This window comes from Bombina bombina, chromosome 11 (assembly GCF_027579735.1).
Source record: "Bombina bombina isolate aBomBom1 chromosome 11, aBomBom1.pri, whole genome shotgun sequence".
Taxonomy (NCBI): domain Eukaryota; kingdom Metazoa; phylum Chordata; class Amphibia; order Anura; family Bombinatoridae; genus Bombina; species Bombina bombina.
Genome location: NC_069509.1, coordinates 169,732,092 through 169,751,792, shown reverse-complemented (window position 1 = coordinate 169,751,792; position 19,701 = coordinate 169,732,092). Strand labels below are relative to the sequence as shown.

General features: G+C 41.3%; 1 protein-coding gene across 5 annotated transcripts in view; it reads right to left on the bottom strand.

The window, feature by feature from the left end:
• EEF2K (eukaryotic elongation factor 2 kinase) overlaps positions 1-19,701 on the bottom strand; it is a 132,808-nt gene that overhangs the window by 10,753 nt on the left and 102,354 nt on the right. For all 5 annotated transcript variants that reach the window (XM_053694785.1, XM_053694784.1, XM_053694787.1 and 2 more), the window contains 3 exons: positions 19,114-19,302; positions 16,834-16,958; positions 8,426-8,604 (listed from right to left, as the gene is read on the bottom strand). In XM_053694785.1, coding sequence (XP_053550760.1) covers positions 8,426-8,604; positions 16,834-16,958; positions 19,114-19,302 — 493 coding nt within the window. The remainder of the gene's footprint in view (positions 1-8,425; positions 8,605-16,833; positions 16,959-19,113; positions 19,303-19,701) is intronic.

Below are 19,701 nucleotides of genomic sequence, written 5' to 3'. Positions count from 1 at the left end.
CTCCTGTTTGATTCTGGCAATCAATCGAGGAAGCATCGGGAAGGGTGGAAACACGTAAGCCATCCTGAAGTCCCAAGGTGCTGTCAGGGCATCTATCAGGACTGCTCCTGGATCCCTGGATCTGGACCCGTAACGAGGAAGCTTGGCGTTCTGTCGAGACGCCATGAGATCTATCTCTGGTTTGCCCCAACGTCGAAGTATTTGGGCAAAGACCTCCGGATGAAGCTCCCACTCCCCCGGATGAAAAGTCTGACGACTTAAGAAATCCGCCTCCCAGTTCTCCACTCCCGGAATGTGGATTGCTGACAGGTGGCAAGAGTGAGACTCTGCCCAGCGAATTATCTTTGATACTTCCATCATTGCTAGGGAGCTTCTTGTCCCTCCCTGATGGTTGATGTAAGCTACCGTCGTGATGTTGTCCGACTGAAACCTGATGAACCCCCGAGTTGTCAACTGGGGCCAAGCCAGGAGGGCATTGAGAACTGCTCTCAATTCCAGAATGTTTATTGGCAGGAGACTCTCCTCCTGACTCCATTGTCCCTGAGCTTTCAGAGAATTCCAGACGGCACCCCAACCTAGAAGGCTGGCGTCTGTTGTTACAATTGTCCAGTCTGGTCTGCTGAATGGCATCCCCCTGGACAGATGTGGCTGAGAAAGCCACCATAGAAGAGAATTTCTGGTCTCTTGATCCAGATTCAGAGGAGGGGACAAATCTGAGTAATCCCCATTCCACTGACTTAGCATGCACAGTTGCAGTGGTCTGAGGTGTAAGCGAGCAAAGGGAACTATGTCCATTGCCGCTACCATTAAGCCGATTACCTCCATGCATTGAGCCACTGACGGGTGTTGAATGGAATGAAGGGTGCGGCAAGCACTTTGAAGTCTTGTTAACCTGTCCTCTGTCAGGTAAATCTTCATTTCTACAGAATCTATAAGAGTCCCCAGGAAGGGAACTCTTGTGAGTGGAACGAGTGAACTTTTCTTTTCGTTCACCTTCCATCCATGTGACCTTAGAAAAGCCAGTACTAACTCTGTATGAGACTTGGCAGTTTGAAAGCTTGAAGCTTGTATCAGAATGTCGTCTAGGTACGGAGCTACCGAGATTCCCCGCGGTCTTAGTACCGCCAGAAGAGCACCCAGAACCTTTGTGAAGATTCTTGGAGCTGTAGCCAATCCGAATGGAAGAGCTACAAACTGGTAATGCCTGTCTAGGAAGGCAAACCTTAGATACCGGTAATGATCTTTGTGAATCGGTATGTGAAGGTAAGCATCCTTTAAATCCACTGTGGTCATGTACTGACCCTTTTGGATCATGGGTAAAATTGTCCGAATAGTCTCCATTTTGAACGATGGAACTCTTAGGAATTTGTTTAGGATCTTTAAATCCAGGATTGGTCTGAAAGTTCCCTCTTTTTTGGGAACCACAAACAGATTTGAGTAAAACCCTTGTCCCTGTTCCGACCGTGGAACTGGATGGATTACTCCCATTAACAAAAGTTCTTGTACGCAGCGTAGAAACGCCTCTTTCTTTGTTTGGTTTGTTGACAACCTTGACAGATGAAATCTCTCTCTTGGAGGAGAGAATTTGAAGTCCAGAAGGTATCCCTGAGATATTATCTCTAGCGCCCAGGGGTCCTGGACATCTCTTGCCCAAGCCTGGGCGAAGAGAGAAAGTCTGCCCCCCACTAGATCCGATCCCGGATCGGGGGCCCTCAATTCATGCTGTTTTAGGGGCAGCAGCAGGTTTCCTGGCCTGCTTGCCCTTGTTCCAAGACTGGTTAGGTCTCCAGCTTTGTCTGTAGCGAGCAACAGATCCTTCTTGTTTTGGAGCAGTGGAAGTTGATGCTGCTCCTGCTTTGAAATTCCGAAAGGAACGAAAATTAGACTGTCTAGCCTTAGGTTTGGCTCTGTCTTGAGGCAGGGCGTGGCCCTTACCTCCTGTAATGTCAGCGATAATTTCTTTCAAACCGGGCCCAAATAAGGTCTGCCCTTTGAAAGGTATATTAAGTAATTTGGACTTAGAAGTTACATCAGCTGACCAGGATTTTAGCCACAGTGCTCTGCGCGCCTGAATGGCGAATCCGGAATTCTTAGCCGTAAGTTTAGTTAAATGTACTACGGCTTCCGAAATGAATGAATTAGCTAGCTTAAGGATTCTAAGCCTGTCCGTAATGTCGTCCAGAGTAGCTGAACTAAGGTTGTCTTCCAGAGACTCAATCCAGAATGCCGCTGCAGCCGTGACCGGCGCAATGCATGCAAGGGGTTGCAATATAAAACCTTGTTGAACAAACATTTTCTTAAGGTAACCCTCTAACTTTTTATCCATTGGATCTGAAAAGGCACAGCTATCCTCCACCGGGATAGTAGTACTCTTAGCTAAAGTAGAAACTGCTCCCTCCACCTTAGGGACCGTTTGCCATAAGTCCCGTGTGGTGGTGTCTATTGGAAACATCTTTCTAAATATCGGAGGGGGTGAGAACGGCACACCGGGTCTATCCCACTCCTTAGTAATAATTTCAGTTAGTCTCTTAGGTATAGGAAAAACGTCAGTACTTGTTGGTACGGCAAAATATTTATCCAACCTACACATTTTCTCTGGTATTGCAACTGTGTTACAATCATTCAGAGCCGCTAACACCTCCCCTAGTAATACACGGAGGTTTTCCAGCTTAAATTTAAAATTTGAAATATCTGAATCCAATCTGTTTGGATCAGAACCGTCAGCCGCAGAATGAAGCTCTCCGTCCTCATGTTCTGCAAGTTGTGACGCAGTATCTGACATGGCCCTAGCATTATCAGTGCACTCTGTTCTCACCCCAGAGTGATCACGCTTGCCTCTTAGCTCTGGTAATTTAGCCAAAACCTCAGTCATAACAGTAGCCATATCTTGTAATGTTATTTGTAATGGCCGCCCGGATGTACTGGGCGCCACAATATCGCGCACCTCCCGAGCGGGAGATGCAGGTACTGTCACGTGAGGCGAGTTAGTCGGCATAACTCTCCCCTCGTTGTTTGGTGAAATTTGTTCAATTTGTACAGATTGACTTTTATTTAAAGTAGCATCAATACAGTTAGTACATAAATTTCTATTAGGCTCCACTTTGGCGTTAGCACAAATAGTACAGGTCTCATCCTCTGAATCAGACATGTTTAACACACTAGCAACTAAACTTGCAACTTGGAAATATTATTCAAGTAAAATACAATGAAAAACGTACTGTGTCTAAGAAGCACAGAAAGATATATGACAGTTGAAATCAATAAACTGAAAAGGTTACAGCATCAAACTTTGTAAAAACAAAACACAATTTTAGCAAAGGCTTGTTCCCATTAGCAAAGAATAACTAACCCTGATGGCATAAAAAAGTTAAAGAATAAACGTTTTTTTTTTTTTTTTTTTTTTTATCACAGTCAACTACAATCTCACAGCTCTGTTGTGAAGATTACTTCCCTCAAACAAGCTTTGAAGACCCCTGAGTTCTGTAAGATGAACCGGAACATGCAGGAAAAAACAATGAGCTTCTGACTGAAATTTTTGATGCGTAGCAAAAGCGCCAAAAAAAGGCCCCTCCCCCTCACACACAACAGTGAGAGAGATCAGTAAACTGTCAGAATTAGATCAAGCAACTGCCAAGTGGAAAAATAGTGCCCAAACATTTTATTCACCCAGTACCTCAGAAAATGAAAACGATTTTACATTCCAGCAAAAACGTTTAACATAAATTAAGAGTTATTAAAAAGCCTGTTGCTTGCAAATAGGCTAAAGTCTTATATACACAGCGTAATTCCAGTGAAGTACCATTCCCCAGAATACTCAAATGTAAAATATACATACATGATATTATATTGGTATGGCAGGATTTTCTCATCAATTCCATTGTCAGAAAATAAAAGCTGCTACATACCTCTTTGCAGATTAATCTGCCCGCTGTCCCCTGATCTGAAGTTTACCTCACCTCAGATGGCCGAGAAACAGCAATATGATCTTAACTACTCCGGCTAAAATCATAGAAAAAACTCTGGTAGATTCTTCTTCAAACTCTACCAGAGAAGGAATAACACACTCCGGTGCTATTAAAAATAACAAACTTTTGATTGAAGAAATAAAACTAAATAAAATCACCATAGTCCTCTCACACATCCTATCTAGTCGTTGGGTGCAAGAGAATGACTGGGAGTGACGTAGAGGGGAGGAGCTATATGCAGCTCTGCTGGGTGAATCCTCTTGCACTTCCTGTTGGGGAGGAGTAATATCCCAGAAGTAATGATGACCCGTGGACTGATCACACTTAACAGAAGAAAGACAATGTATTAGCACATGCTTTGAATTTGAAATGAGCAGCAGTCGTATCGGTCAGTACGGTACAATGCAATATATATGTTGCTGCAGTGACACAGTAATGTGCGTATCGGTCAGTACGGTACAATATAATATATATGTTGCTGCAGTGACACAGTAATGTGCGTATCGGTCAGTACGGTACAATATAATATATATTTTGCTGCTGTGACACAGTAATGTGCGTATCGGTCAGTACGGTACATTAAAATACATATGTTGTTGCAGTGACACAGTAATGTGCGTATCGGTCAGTACGGTACAATGCAATATATATGTTGCTGCAGTGACACAGTAATGTGCGTATCGGTCAGTATGGTACAGTATAATACATATGTTGCTGCAGTGACACAGTAATGTGTGTATCGGTCAGTATGGTACAGTATAATACGTATCTTGCTGCAGTGACACAGTAATGTGCGTATCGGTCAGTACTGTACAATGTAATATATATGTTGCTGCAGTGACACAGTAATGTGCGTATCGGTCAGTATGGTACAATGTAATATCTATGTTGCTGCAGTGACACAATAATGTGTGTATCGGTCAGTACGGTACAGTATAATTCATATGTTGCAGCAATGACACAGTAATGTGCGTATCGGTCAGTACGGTACAGTATAAAACATATGTTGCTAGAGTGACACAGTATTGTGCGTATCGGTCAGTACGGTACAATGTAATATATGTTGCTGCAGTGACACAGTAATGTGCGTATCGGTCAGTACGGTACCATATAATACATATGTTGCTGCAGTGACACAGTAATGTGCGTATCGGTCAGTACGGTACAGTATAATACATATGTTGCTGTAGTGACACAGTAATGTGCATATCGGTCAGTACGGTACAATGTAATATCTATGTTGCTGCAGTGACACAGTAATGTGCTTATCGGTCAGTACGGTACAATGTAATATCTATGTTGCTGCAGTGACACAGTAATGTGCGTATTGGTCAGTACGGTACAGTATAATACATATGTTACTGCAGTGACACAGTAATGTGCGTATCGGTCAGTACGGTACAATGTAATATCTATGTTGCTGCAGTGACACAGTAATATGCGTATCGGTCAGTACGGTACAGTATAATACATATGTTGCTGCAGTGACACAGTAATGTGCGTATTAATGTGCGTATCGGTCAGTACGGTACAGTATAATACATATGTTGCTGCAGTGACACAGTAATGTGCGTATAGGTCAGTAGGGTACAATGTAATATCTATGTTGCTGCAGTGACACAGTAATGTGCGTATCGGTCAGTACGGTACAATGTAATATCTATGTTGCTGCAGTGACACAGTAATGTGCGTAGTAATGTGCGTATCGGTCAGTACGGTACAGTATAATACATATGTTGCTGCAGTGACACAGTAATGTGCATATCGGTCAGTACGGTACAGTATAATACATATGTTGCTGCAGTGACACAGTAATGTGCGTATCGGTCAGTACGGTACAATGTAATATCTATGTTGCTGCAGTGACACAGTAATGTGCGTAGTAATGTGCGTATCGGTCAGTACGGTACAGTATAATACATATGTTGCTGCAGTGACACAGTAATGTGTGTATCGGTCAGTATGGTACAGTATAATACGTATCTTGCTGCAGTGACACAGTAATGTGCGTATCGGTCAGTACTGTACAATGTAATATATATGTTGCTGCAGTGACACAGTAATGTGCGTATCGGTCAGTATGGTACAGTATAATACATATGTTGCTGCAGTGACACAGTAATGTGCGTATAGGTCAGTAGGGTACAATGTAATATCTATGTTGCTGCAGTGACACAGTAATGTGCGTATCGGTCAGTACGGTACAATGTAATATCTATGTTGCTGCAGTGACACAGTAATGTGTGTATCGGTCAGTATGGTACAGTATAATACGTATCTTGCTGCAGTGACACAGTAATGTGCGTATCGGTCAGTACTGTACAATGTAATATATATGTTGCTGCAGTGACACAGTAATGTGCGTATCGGTCAGTACGGTACAGTATAATACATATGTTGCTGCAGTGACACAGTAATGTGCGTATAGGTCAGTAGGGTACAATGTAATATCTATGTTGCTGCAGTGACACAGTAATGTGCGTATCGGTCAGTACGGTACAATGTAATATCTATGTTGCTGCAGTGACACAGTAATGTGCGTAGTAATGTGCGTATCGGTCAGTACGGTACAGTATAATACATATGTTGCTGCAGTGACACAGTAATGTGCATATCGGTCAGTATGGTACAGTATAATACATATGTTGCTGCAGTGACACAGTAATGTGTGTATCGGTCAGTACGGTACAGTATAATACATATGTTGCTGCAGTGACACAGTAATGTGCGTATCGGTCAGTACGGTACAATGTAATATATATTTTGCTGCAGTGACACAGTAATGTGCGTATCGGTCAGTACGGTACAGTATAATACATATGTTGCTGCAGTGACACAGTAATGTGCGTATCGGTCAGTATGGTACAATGTAATATATATGTTGCTGCAGTGACACAGTAATGTGCGTATCGGTCAGTACAGTACAATGTAATATATATGTTGCTGCAGTGACACAGTAATGTGCGTATCGGTCAGTATGGTACAGTATAATACATATGTTGCAGCAATGAACACAGTAATGTGCGTATCAGTCAGTACGGTACAGTATAATATATATGTTGCTGCAGTGACACAGTAATGTGCGTATCTGTCAGTACGGTACAATGTAATATATATTTTTCTGCAGTGACACAGTAATGTGCGTATCAGTCAGTACGGTACAGTATAATACATATGTTGCTAGAGTGACACAGTAATGTGCGTATCGGTCAGTATGGTACAATGTAATATATATTTTGCTGCAGTGACACAGTAATGTGCGTATCGGTCAGTACGGTACAGTATAATACACATGTTGCTGCAGTGACACAGTAATGTGCGTATCGGTCAGTACGGTACAATGTAATATATATTTTGCTGCAGTGACACAGTAATGTGCGTATTGGTCAGTATGGTACAATGTAATATATATTTTGCTGCAGTGACACAGTAATGTGCATATCAGTCAGAACGGTACAATGTAATATATATTTTGCTGCAGTGACACAGTAATGTGCATATCGGTCAGTACGGTACAGTATAATACATATGTTGCTGTAGTGACACAGTAATGTGTGTATCGGTCAGTACGGTACAGTATAATACATATGTTGCTGCAGTGACATAGTAATGTGCGTATCGGTCAGTATGGTACAATGTAATATATATGTTGCTGCAGTGACACAATAATGTGCATATCGGTCAGTACGGTACAATGTAATATATGTTGCTGCAGTGACACAGTAATGTGCGTATCGGTCAGTACGGTACAGTATAATACATATGTTGCTGCAGTGACACAGTAATGTGGGTATCGGTCAGTACGGTACAATGTAATATATGTTGCTGCAGTGACACAGTAATGTGCATATCGGTCAGTACGGTACAGTATAATACATATGTTGCTGCAGTGACACAGTAATGTGCGTATCGGTCAGTACGGTACAATGTAATATCTATGTTGCTGCAGTGACACAGTAATGTGCGTAGTAATGTGCGTATCGGTCAGTACGGTACAGTATAATATGTTGCTGCAGTGACACAGTAATGTGCGTATCGGTCAGTACGGTACAGTATAATACATATGTTGCTGCAGTGACACAGTAATGTGCGTATCGGTCAGTACGGTACAGTATAATACATATGTTGCTGCAGTGACACAGTAATGTGCGTATCGGTCAGTACGGTACAGTATAATACATATGTTACTGCAGTGACACAGTAATGTGCGTATCGGTCAGTACGGTACAGTATAATACATATGTTGCTGCAGTGACACAGTAATGTGCGTATCGGTCAGTACGGTACAGTATAATACATATGTTGCTGCAGTGACACAGTAATGTGCGTATCGGTCAGTACGGTACAGTATAATACATATGTTGCTGCAGTGACACAGTAATGTGCATATCGGTCAGTACGGTACAGTATAATACATATGTTGCTGCAGTGAACACAGTAATGTGCAGATTGGTCAGTACCTGATCTTTGTGGGTCCTTCTCCAGGTTGTGACCTCCACATAGCAGCATTTCAGCCTCTCGGGCCAGCAGCAGGTACTTTGGTTCATCTTGTGTCCCATCGTATTCGCCACCCTCATCATAATCTGTCATGTTCAGGGCAGAATTATACCAGAACAAGGCCTCCTGCCAGTCCTGAAGCCTGTACAGGAACACAGAACAGCGGGCATCAATCAGACCCACGCGCAGGGAGTAAACCAAACGATATCACTACTAATGGAAGAAAAGGTATACAAGTTTTTACTTATGTATTTAAATTGATGATTTTAGAGGGACATTTCAATACAAAAACGTACTTGTTCTAGTTAGATAGAGCAGGTCATTTTGCAGTACTGACTGTAGCCATCTCTTTAACCGCTGCAACAATGTTACTACATAGGTATTCCTGAGTATGACACGTGAGCCAATCAGAAGAGGCAGTCACATGTAGCTTCCAATCATGGTCCATGTTCTGCTCAGGAGAGCAGCACTTTATTCATGTGTTTATCCCCCTCTTTCAATGTTGACAAAATCTCAATCAGCAATTTTCGTTTCCAAATTTTACATTATTGGTTTAGTGAAAAATGGCCATATATTTAACAAATGCCAGTCCTGTTTAGGTGATCACAATACACATTGTCAAATTCCACAGCTAAAATGACTTGATAACCCCCCAGACAATACTTTTCCACTTAGACACCCCAAAAAGTTTATTCACTAATCGCATGCACATTTGATTCTTGGATTATGAAATTGAGATATAAACAAGGCAGATGATATTTTTTTAATTTTCTTCGGTAGGTAAAAATTCTGAGCTTACAGGGTATTAACGGCAGAAGCATTTTGGGATTGTAATCCCTGGAAAACAGACTGACAATAACGGCCAACGTTTAGAAATCGTTACTTGTCGAAAACAAGTGAGGGATTGTGATCAACACCTTAGTAAGCAAGGGTTAAAGGGATACGAAACCCAATTTTTTTCTTTAATGATTCAGGTAAAGCAGCAATTTTAAGCAAATTTCTAATTGACTCCTTTTATCACTTTTTCTTTGTTCTCTTGATATCTTTATTTAAAAAAGCAGGAATGAATATTTAGGAGCTGGCCCATTTTGGTTCAGATCCCTGGATAGCACTTGCTGATTGGTGACTACATTTAGCCACCAATCAGCAACCAGTACCCAGGTCCTGAACCTAAAATGAGCTGGGCTCCTACACTTTCATTCCTGCTTTTCAAATAAAGATACCAAGAGAACAAATAAAATAACTTCTTAAAACAATTGGACTTTTTGAAACAACAAAACAATCTAGGAGAGCGCTACGAAAACCAAAGAATTGGTTATCAAGCTAATATGAGATATAAAAAAATAAAAATTTGAATATATGTTATATTTGAAAACAATTTACTCAAAATCATAAAAATAACAATATATAACCTTTTTTTGCTATATCCACAAAGAGGCAACATTTAAAAAAAAAAAAAAATAGAAAATCTACCAACGTGCAAACTTCATAGGCAGCACACAACTGAAATGGCCGTACATTTTTTATTTAATTTAATCATATTATATTAAAAAATGTTAAATTTAGTATAACTATTGTATTTAATTTTAAATTCAATATTATTACATTTACATTTAATACCAATATTTAATCAGCAATAATTTTATCGAATTGGCTCTCACTATTCATAAACATAGGCTTTACATTTAAATTTAATACCAATATTTAATCAGCAATAATTTTATCGAATTGGCTCTCACTATTCATAAACATAGGCGTGCGCACAGGATTTGATCACAGAGCTAAAGGAGCGCTGTAGCGTTTCAAAGGACTGGTAGGGAGGTCAAAAATCTACCCTAACCAGCCCCATGTCACACAGCGTCCCCTTCCCAGGGCTGTGTGGGGTTCATTGCGGTAGGTGACCAGCGCAGGCTGTACAATATTGTATATTTAGATTATATATACACCCTAATACAGTATGTTGCACACCCCTATGTCCATAAATTACACCTGTATTTATATTTCTGTTCTTGAGACCTAAATATTGCAAGTTGGTGATGAAGACCATACAACCTGAAATCACAGACTATTGGAACTAGTAATACAGCTGCTTTTCTGGCAAAGCTGATGCGATTGGTGACTTCACTAATTACTTTTTTTAGAGAATAGATAAATAACATAATTTATGCTTACCTGATAAATTCCTTTCTCCTGTAGTGTGGTCAGTCCACGGGTCATCATTACTTCTGGGATATTAACTCCTCCCCAACAGGAAGTGCAAGAGGATCACCCAGCAGAGCTGCTATATAGCTCCTCCCCTCTACGTCACACCCAGTCATTCGACCAAGAACCAACGAGAAAGGAGAAGCTAAAGGGTGCAGTGGTAACTGGAGTATAATTTAAAAATTTAGACCTGCCATAAAAAACAGGGCGGGCCGTGGACTGACCACACTACAGGAGAAAGGAATTTATCAGGTAAGCATAAATTATGTTTTCTCCTGTTAAGTGTGGTCAGTCCACGGGTCATCATTACTTCTGGGATACCAATACCAAAGCAAAAGTACACGGATGACGGGAGGGACAGGCAGGATCTTTATACGGAAGGAACCACTGCCTGAAGAACCTTTCTCCCAAAAATAGCCTCAGAAGAAGCAAAAGTGTCAAATTTGTAGAACAAGTTGCAGCCTTGCAAATCTGTTCAACAGAGGCCTCATTCTTAAAGGCCCAAGTGGAAGCCACAGCTCTAGTGGAATGAGCTGTAATTCTTTCAGGAGGCTGCTGTCCAGGAGTCTCATAAGCTAAACGTATTATGCTACGAAGCCAAAAAGAGAGAGAGGTAGCATAAGCTTTTTGACCTCTCCTCTGACCAGAATAAACGACAAACAGGGAAGACGTTTGTCGAAAGTCTTTAGTTGCCTGTAAATAAAATTTTAGGGCACGAACTACATCCAGATTGTGCAGAAGTCGTTCCTTCTTTGAAGAAGGATTTGGACACAAGGATGGAACAACAATCTCTTGATTGATATTCCTGTTAGTGACTACCTTAGGTAAGAACCCAGGTTTAGTACGCAGAACTACCTTATCCGAGTGAAAAATCAGATAAGGAGAATCACAATGTAAGGCTGATAACTCAGAGACTCTTCGAGCCGAGGAAATAGCCATTAAAAACAGAACTTTCCAAGATAACAATTTTATATCAATGGAATGAAGGGGTTCAAACGGAACGCCCTGTAAAACGTTAAGAACAAGGTTTAAACTCCATGGCGGAGCAACAGTTTTAAACACAGGCTTAATCCTGGCCAAAGCCTGACAAAAAGCCTGAACGTCTGGAACTTCTGACAGACGTTTGTGTAACAGAATGGACAGAGCTGATATCTGTCCCTTTAAGGAACTAGCGGATAAACCCTTTTCTAAACCTTCTTGTAGAAAAGACAATATCCTAGGAATCCTAACCTTACTCCAAGAGTAACCTTTGGATTCGCACCAATATAGGTATTTACGCCATATTTTATGGTAAATCCTTCTGGTAACAGGCTTCCTAGCCTGTATTAAGGTATCAATTACTGACTCAGAAAATCCACGTTTTGATAAAATCAAGCGTTCAATTTCCAGGCAGTCAGCTTCAGAGAAATTAGATTTTGATGTTTGAAGGGACCCTGAATCAGAAGGTCCTGTCTCAGAGGCAGAGACCAAGGTGGACAGGATGACATGTCCACTAGATCTGCATACCAGGTCCTGCGTGGCCACGCAGGCGCTATTAGAATCACTGATGCTTTCTCCTGTTTGATCCTGGCAATCAATCGAGGAAGCATCGGGAAGGGTGGAAACACATAAGCCTTCCCGAAGGTCCAAGGTGCTGTCAAAGCATCTACCAGGGCCGCTCCCGGATCCCTGGATCTGGACCCGTAACGAGGAAGCTTGGCGTTCTGTCGAGACGCCATGAGATCTATTTCTGGTTTGCCCCAATGACAAAGTATTTGGGCAAAGACCTCCGGATGAAGTTCCCACTCCCCCGGATGAAAAGTCTGACGACTTAGGAAATCCGCCTCCCAGTTCTCCACTCCCGGAATGTGGATTGCTGATAGGTGGCAAGAGTGAGACTCTGCCCAGCGAATTATCTTTGATACTTCCATCATCGCTAGGGAGCTTCTTGTCCCTCCTTGATGGTTGATGTAAGCTACAGTCGTGATGTTGTCCGACTGAAATCTGATGAACCCCCGCGTTGTTAACTGGGGCCAAGCCAGAAGGGCATTGAGAACTGCTCTCAATTCCAGAATGTTTATTGGCAGGAGACTCTCCTCCTGAGTCCATGATCCCTGAGTCTTCAGGGAATTCCAGACAGCGCCCCAACCTAGCAGGCTGGCGTCTGTTGTTACAATCGTCCAATCTGGCCTGCTGAATGGCATCCCCCTGGACAGATGTGGCCGAGAAAGCCACCACAGAAGAGAATTTCTGGTCTCTTGATCCAGATTCAGAGTAGGGGACAAATCTGAGTAATCCCCATTCCACTGACTTAGCATGCACAATTGCAGCGGTCTGAGGTGAAGGCGTGCAAAAGGTACTATGTCCATTGCCGCTACCATTAAGCCGATCACCTCCATGCATTGAGCCACTGACGGGTGTTGAATGGAATGAAGGACACGGCAAGCGTTTTGAAGTTTTGTTAACCTGTCTTCTGTTAGGTAGATCTTCATTTCTACAGAATCTATAAGAGTCCCCAAGAAGGGAACTCTTGTGAGTGGAAAAAGAGAACTCTTCTTTTCGTTTACCTTCCACCCATGCGATCTTAGAAATGCCAGTACTAACTCTGTATGAGACTTGGCAGTTTGAAAGCTTGAAGCTTGTATCAGAATGTCATCTAGGTATGGAGCTACCGAAATTCCTTGCGGTCTTAGCACCGCCAGAAGAGCCCCCAGAACCTTTGTGAAGATTCTTGGAGCCGTAGCCAACCCGAATGGAAGAGCTACAAACTGGTAATGCCTGTCTAGGAAGGCAAACCTTAGGTACCGGTAATGATCTCTGTGAATCGGTATGTGAAGGTAAGCATCCTTTAAATCCACTGTGGTCATGTACTGACCCTTTTGGATCATGGGTAGAATTGTCCGAATAGTTTCCATTTTGAACGATGGAACTCTTAGGAATTTGTTTAGGATCTTTAAATCCAAGATTGGTCTGAAGGTTCCTTCTTTCTTGGGAACCACAAACAGATTTGAGTAAAATCCCTGTCCGTGTTCCGACCGCGGAACCGGATGGATCACTCCCATTAGTAACAGATCTTGTACGCAGCGTAGAAACGCCTCCTTCTTTATTTGGTTTGTTGACAACCTTGACAGATGGAATCTCCCCTTTGGGGGAGAGGATTTGAAGTCCAGAAGATATCCCTGAGATATGATCTCTAACGCCCAGGGATCCTGGACATCTCTTGCCCAAGCCTGGGCGAAGAGAGAAAGTCTGCCCCCACTAGATCCGTTCCCGGATCGGGGGCCCTCAATTCATGCTGTCTTAGGGGCAGCAGCAGGTTTTCTGGCCTGCTTGCCCTTGTTCCAGGACTGGTTAGGTCTCCAGCCTTGTCTGTAACGAGCAACAGCTCCTTCCTGTTTTGGTGCAGAGGAAGTTGATGCTGCTCCTGCCTTGAAATTACGAAAGGAACGAAAATTAGATTGTCTAGCCCTAGGTTTGGCTCTGTCTTGAGGCAGGGCATGGCCTTTACCTCCTGTAATGTCAGCGATAATTTCTTTCAAACCGGGCCCGAATAAGGTCTGCCCTTTGAAAGGTATGTTAAGTAATTTAGATTTAGAAGTAACGTCAGCTGACCAGGATTTTAGCCACAGTGCTCTGCGTGCTTGAATGGCGAATCCGGAATTCTTAGCCGTAAGTTTAGTTAAATGTACTACGGCATCTGAAACAAATGAATTAGCTAGCTTAAGTGTTTTAAGCCTGTTTGAAATCTCTTCGATAGTAATTGAGTCAAGAGTCTCTTCTAGGGACTCGGACCAAAAAGCGGCCGCGGCCGTGACAGACGCAATACATGCAAGGGGTTGCAATATAAAACCTTGTTGAACAAACATTTTCTTAAGGTAACCCTCTAATTTTTTATCCATTGGATCTGAAAAGGCACAGCTATCCTCCACCGGGATAGTGGTACGCTTAGCCAGAGTAGAAACCGCTCCCTCCACCTTAGGGATCGTCTGCCATAAGTCCCGTGTGGTGGCGTCTATTGGGAACATTTTTCTAAATACAGGAGGGGGGGAAAAGGGTACACCGGGCCTATCCCACTCCTTAGTAATTAGCTCTGTAAGCCTCTTAGGTATAGGAAATACGTCAGTACTCGCCGGTACCGCATAGTATCTATCCAGCCTACATAATTTCTCTGGGATTGCAACGGTGTTACAATCATTCAGAGCCGCTAATACCTCCCCTAGTAGAACGCGGAGGTTTTCAAGCTTAAACTTAAAATTAGAAATGTCTGAGTCCACTCTATTGGGATCAGAACCGTCACCTGCAGATTGAAGCTCTCCGTCCTCATGTTCCGCATACTGTGACCCAGTATCTGACATGGCCCTAGTATTATCAGCGCACTCTGTTCTCACCCCAGAGTGGTCACGCTTCCCTCTAAGTTCTGGTAATTTCGACAAAACTTCAGTCATAACATTAGCCATGTCCTGCAATGTGATTTGTAATGGCCGCCCTGAAGTACTCGGCGTTACCATATCACGCACCTCCCGAGCGGGAGATGCAGGTACTGACACGTGAGGGGAGTTAGTCGGCATAACTTTCCTCTCGTTGTCTGGTGAATGATGTTCAATTTGTACAGATTGACTTTTATTTAAAGTAGCATCAATGCAATTAGTACATAAATTTCTATTGGGCTCCACTTTGGCTTTAGCACATATAGCACAGAGATATTCCTCTGAGTCAGACATGTTAAACACACTAGCAATTAAACCAGCAACTTGGAAATACTTTTCAATTTAATTTTCAAATAGTATGAAAAAAACGAACTGTGCCTTTAAGAAGCACAGAAAGTTATGACAGTTGAGTAACAATAAAACGGATAAACTATAAAATCAAATTCTTTCCGGTAAAAATACAAATTTAGCAAAGGATTGCCCCCATTAGCAATGGATAACTAACCCTTAAATAGCAGAAAAAATGTACAGAATATAACGTTTTTTATCACAGTCAAAGCACAATCTCACAGGTCTGCTGTGAGTGATTACCTCCCTCAAAATAACTTTTGAAGACCCTTGAGCTCTGGAGAGACGAACCGGATCATGCAGGGAAGAAAAACAGACTTGTGACTGAATTTCTGATGCGTAGTAAAAGCGCCAAATTAAGCCCCTCCCCCTCACACACAACAGTGAGGGAGATCAGTAAACTGTCATAAATTAAATAAAATGCCCGCCAAGTGGATAATTAGCGCCCAACACAATTTTTCACCCAGTACCTCAGAAAATTAAACGATTTAACATGCCAGCAAAACGTTTAACATCAAATAAATAAATTGTCACAGAAAACCTACTGCTAGCCGTTCTCACTGCAATATAGGCTAAGGTTTTATTCATACAGTATCATTCCAGTGAAGTGCCATTCCCCAGAATACTGAAGTGAAAATATACATACATGACAGCCTGATACCAGTTGCTACTATTGCATTTAAGGCTGAACTTACTTTATATAGGTATTTGCAATATTTTCTAGTCAATTCCATTCTCAGAAAATAATATGCTGCTACATACCTCTTTGCAGGTGAACCTGCCCGCTGTCCCCTGATCTGAAGTTTACCTCACCCCTCAGATGGCCGAGAACAGCAACATGATCTTAACTACTCCGGTTAAAATCATACAGAAACTCAGGTAGATTCTTCTTCAAATTCTCCCTGAGAAGGAACAACACACTCCGGTGCTGTTTTAAAATAACAAACTTTTGATTGAAGTTATAAAAACTAAGTAAAATCACCACAGTCCTCTCACACATCCTATCTATTAGTTGGGTGCAAGAGAATGACTGGGTGTGACGTAGAGGGGAGGAGCTATATAGCAGCTCTGCTGGGTGATCCTCTTGCACTTCCTGTTGGGGAGGAGTTAATATCCCAGAAGTAATGATGACCCGTGGACTGACCACACTTAACAGGAGAAATGGGACATATTTCATAGTCGTAAAGCAGCATTTAAATTTGAAAACAATATGATTTTCCAACAATATTGGTTTGAATCTCCAACAGTATATACCTGCACACAAAAATGTGCCCTTATTGGACAAGACAAATATACAAATGCTGACGTTATTTACACAGGCAAATTATCTTCCAAACATCCCTAATTTTTCACCGTATATAGGGCTGATTAATTAGAAATGAGAGGTACATATTAATTGCACTAGAAGATATTACCTGTCTGACCCAAGATTATAGCCTGTGTCAAATGCCCGTGCAACATGAATCATGGAAGGACGATCACCAGCTTCTGCTGCCATCAACAAATAGTTAAATCCTTTAACTCTGTTATCTTCTGTGTCCTTTAAGGCAAAACAAAAAAACAGGAAATACATTTAAAAACTTTGCAGAGGTCACACACACACACATATATATATATGTATACACATACATACATATACACACACACATACATATAAATACATACATATACACCTATATACACACACTCATATACATATACACACACACACTTACATGCATATACATATGCACATACTAATATATACACATTTACACACTCAAACTTACACATATACACCCATATACTCATACATACACACAAACAAACACATACATACATAAACACATACTCATACACACACATGCTCATACATACACACACACACATGCACACACACATTTTTTTTATATATATATATATATATATATATATATATATATACATACATACATACATACATACATACATACATACATACAGTGGGTATTGAAAAGAATCACCCCCTTGAAAATAATCACAGTTTGTTGCTTTGCAGCCTGAAATAAAGATAGACACATTTTTTGTTTATCCAGTTGTAATTACTCAGTACAACTTATAACATCCAAGTTAAAGATATAACACCAACATGTCAGGCAAAAATAAAGACAATTCAAAAAACAGAATCCCCGAGTTGCAAAAAGGACCACCCTTCCTAAAATTACTTGTAAACTCAATCAGGTGTAGCTTATCACCTTCTCAACGGCACACACAAAGCCATTTGACCTTCAACTGTGATCAGCTGTGGGCATGAAAAGAGCTTTCCTGGAGCATCTGAGTCCCTAGTTGTGCAACTGAAGCAAACAATCAACTATGGGTGGCAAGGCACTGTCAAAATATCTCCGGGATAATGTTGTGGACAGGCACAAGTCATGAGATGGATACAAGAAAATAACAAAGGCTTTATCAATGCCTAGAAGCACAGTGAAGTCTATTATTAAGAAGTGGGAGGTATTTGGTACAACACAGACCCTCTCTGGATCAGGACGTCGCTCCAAACTGGATGAAAGAGTCAGGAGGAAACTGGTCAGAAAAGCTACCAAGAGGCCCACAGCAACTCTGAAGCAGTTGCAGAAATTTATGACAAAGTGTGGTCATTGTGTGCATGTGACAACAATATCGCAAATTCTCCACAAATGTGGCTTGTATGGGAGGGTTGCAAGAAAAAAAGCCACTCCTGAAGAAAGGCCACATGCAGTCACGACTCAGCTTTGCCATAACACACCTAGGAGATTCTGAGGCAACATGGAAAAAGGTGTTATGGTCAGATGAGACTAAAATTAAATTATTTGTCCTCAACAACAAACCATATGACTGGAGGAAATCCAATACAGCTCACCATCCAAATAACACCATACCTACAGTAAAGCATAGAGGTGGTAATATCCTGTTATTGTGGTGTTTCTCTGGAGCAGTAACTGGAGCACTTGTCAGGATAGAAGGAATAATGGATGGGACAAAATACCGTCAAATTCTTGAGAAAATCTGCTGTCCTCTGCAAGGAAGTTGTCAATGGGAAGAAGGTTTATCTTCCAACATGACAATGACCCAAAGCACACAGCAAAAATTACCACACAGTGTTTGAAGGAGAAAAAGGTGAATGTCCTTGCATGGCCTAGTCAGAGCCCAGACTTGAACCCCATTGAATATCCCATTGAATATCTGTGGCATTGACTTAAAGACTGCAGTCCACAAACAGTCACCATCAAATGTAACGGAACTGGGGAAGTTCTGCAAAGAGTGGGCAAATATTGCACAGTCTAGATGTGCAAAGTTAGTAGAGACAAATCCCAACAGACTAAAGGCTGTAATTAAAGCAAAAGGTGGTTCAACAAAATACTGGCACAAGGGAGTGATCCTTTTTCCAACTCAGTGATTCTGTTTTTGACTTGTCTTTATTTGTGCCTGACATGTTGTGTTATATCTTTCGCTTGGATGCTATAAGTTGCACTGAGTAATTACAACTGGATAAACAAAAACTGTGTCTGTCTTTATTTCAGGCTGCAAAGCAACAAAATTTGATTATTTTCAAAGGGGGTGATTCTTTTCAATACCCACTGTACTCATATATTCACACAGATACACTCACACACACACATATATATCTCACAGGAAAAAATATTATTTAAAAATAAAAATGGTAAAAAAAAAAAGCTTGATTTCAGACTATACTTTACCTCAATAGACACCTCTGTCAGGATATGATGGGGTAACTGTGAGTACATAAGTCCGAGCCCAATAATAGCCTCCAGTTCCCCACAGTGGGCTGCATGTTCCAGGTGAAAAATTGCAGATTTTTGATCCCACTCCTGATCTTTTTCACAGAATCTGCCAGCTTCATGATAACGTACCATTGCCAAATGAACCTAAAGCATATTAGGGGGAAAAACATTTATTGCAACACAAAATTACTCTCTCTGTTACATATACAAAGAATTACTCTCTCTGTTACATATACACAGAATTACTCTCTCTGTTACATATACACAGAATTACTCTCTCTATTACATATACACAGAATTACTCTCTCTATTACATATACACATAATTACTCTCTCTATTACATATACACATAATTACTCTCTCTATTGCATATACACATAATTACTTGCTCTATTACATATACACATAATTATTCTCTCTATTACATATACACATAATTACTCTCTCTATTACATATACACATAATTATTATCTCTATTACATATACACATAATTACTCTCTCTGTTACATATACACAGAATTACTCTCTCTATTACATATA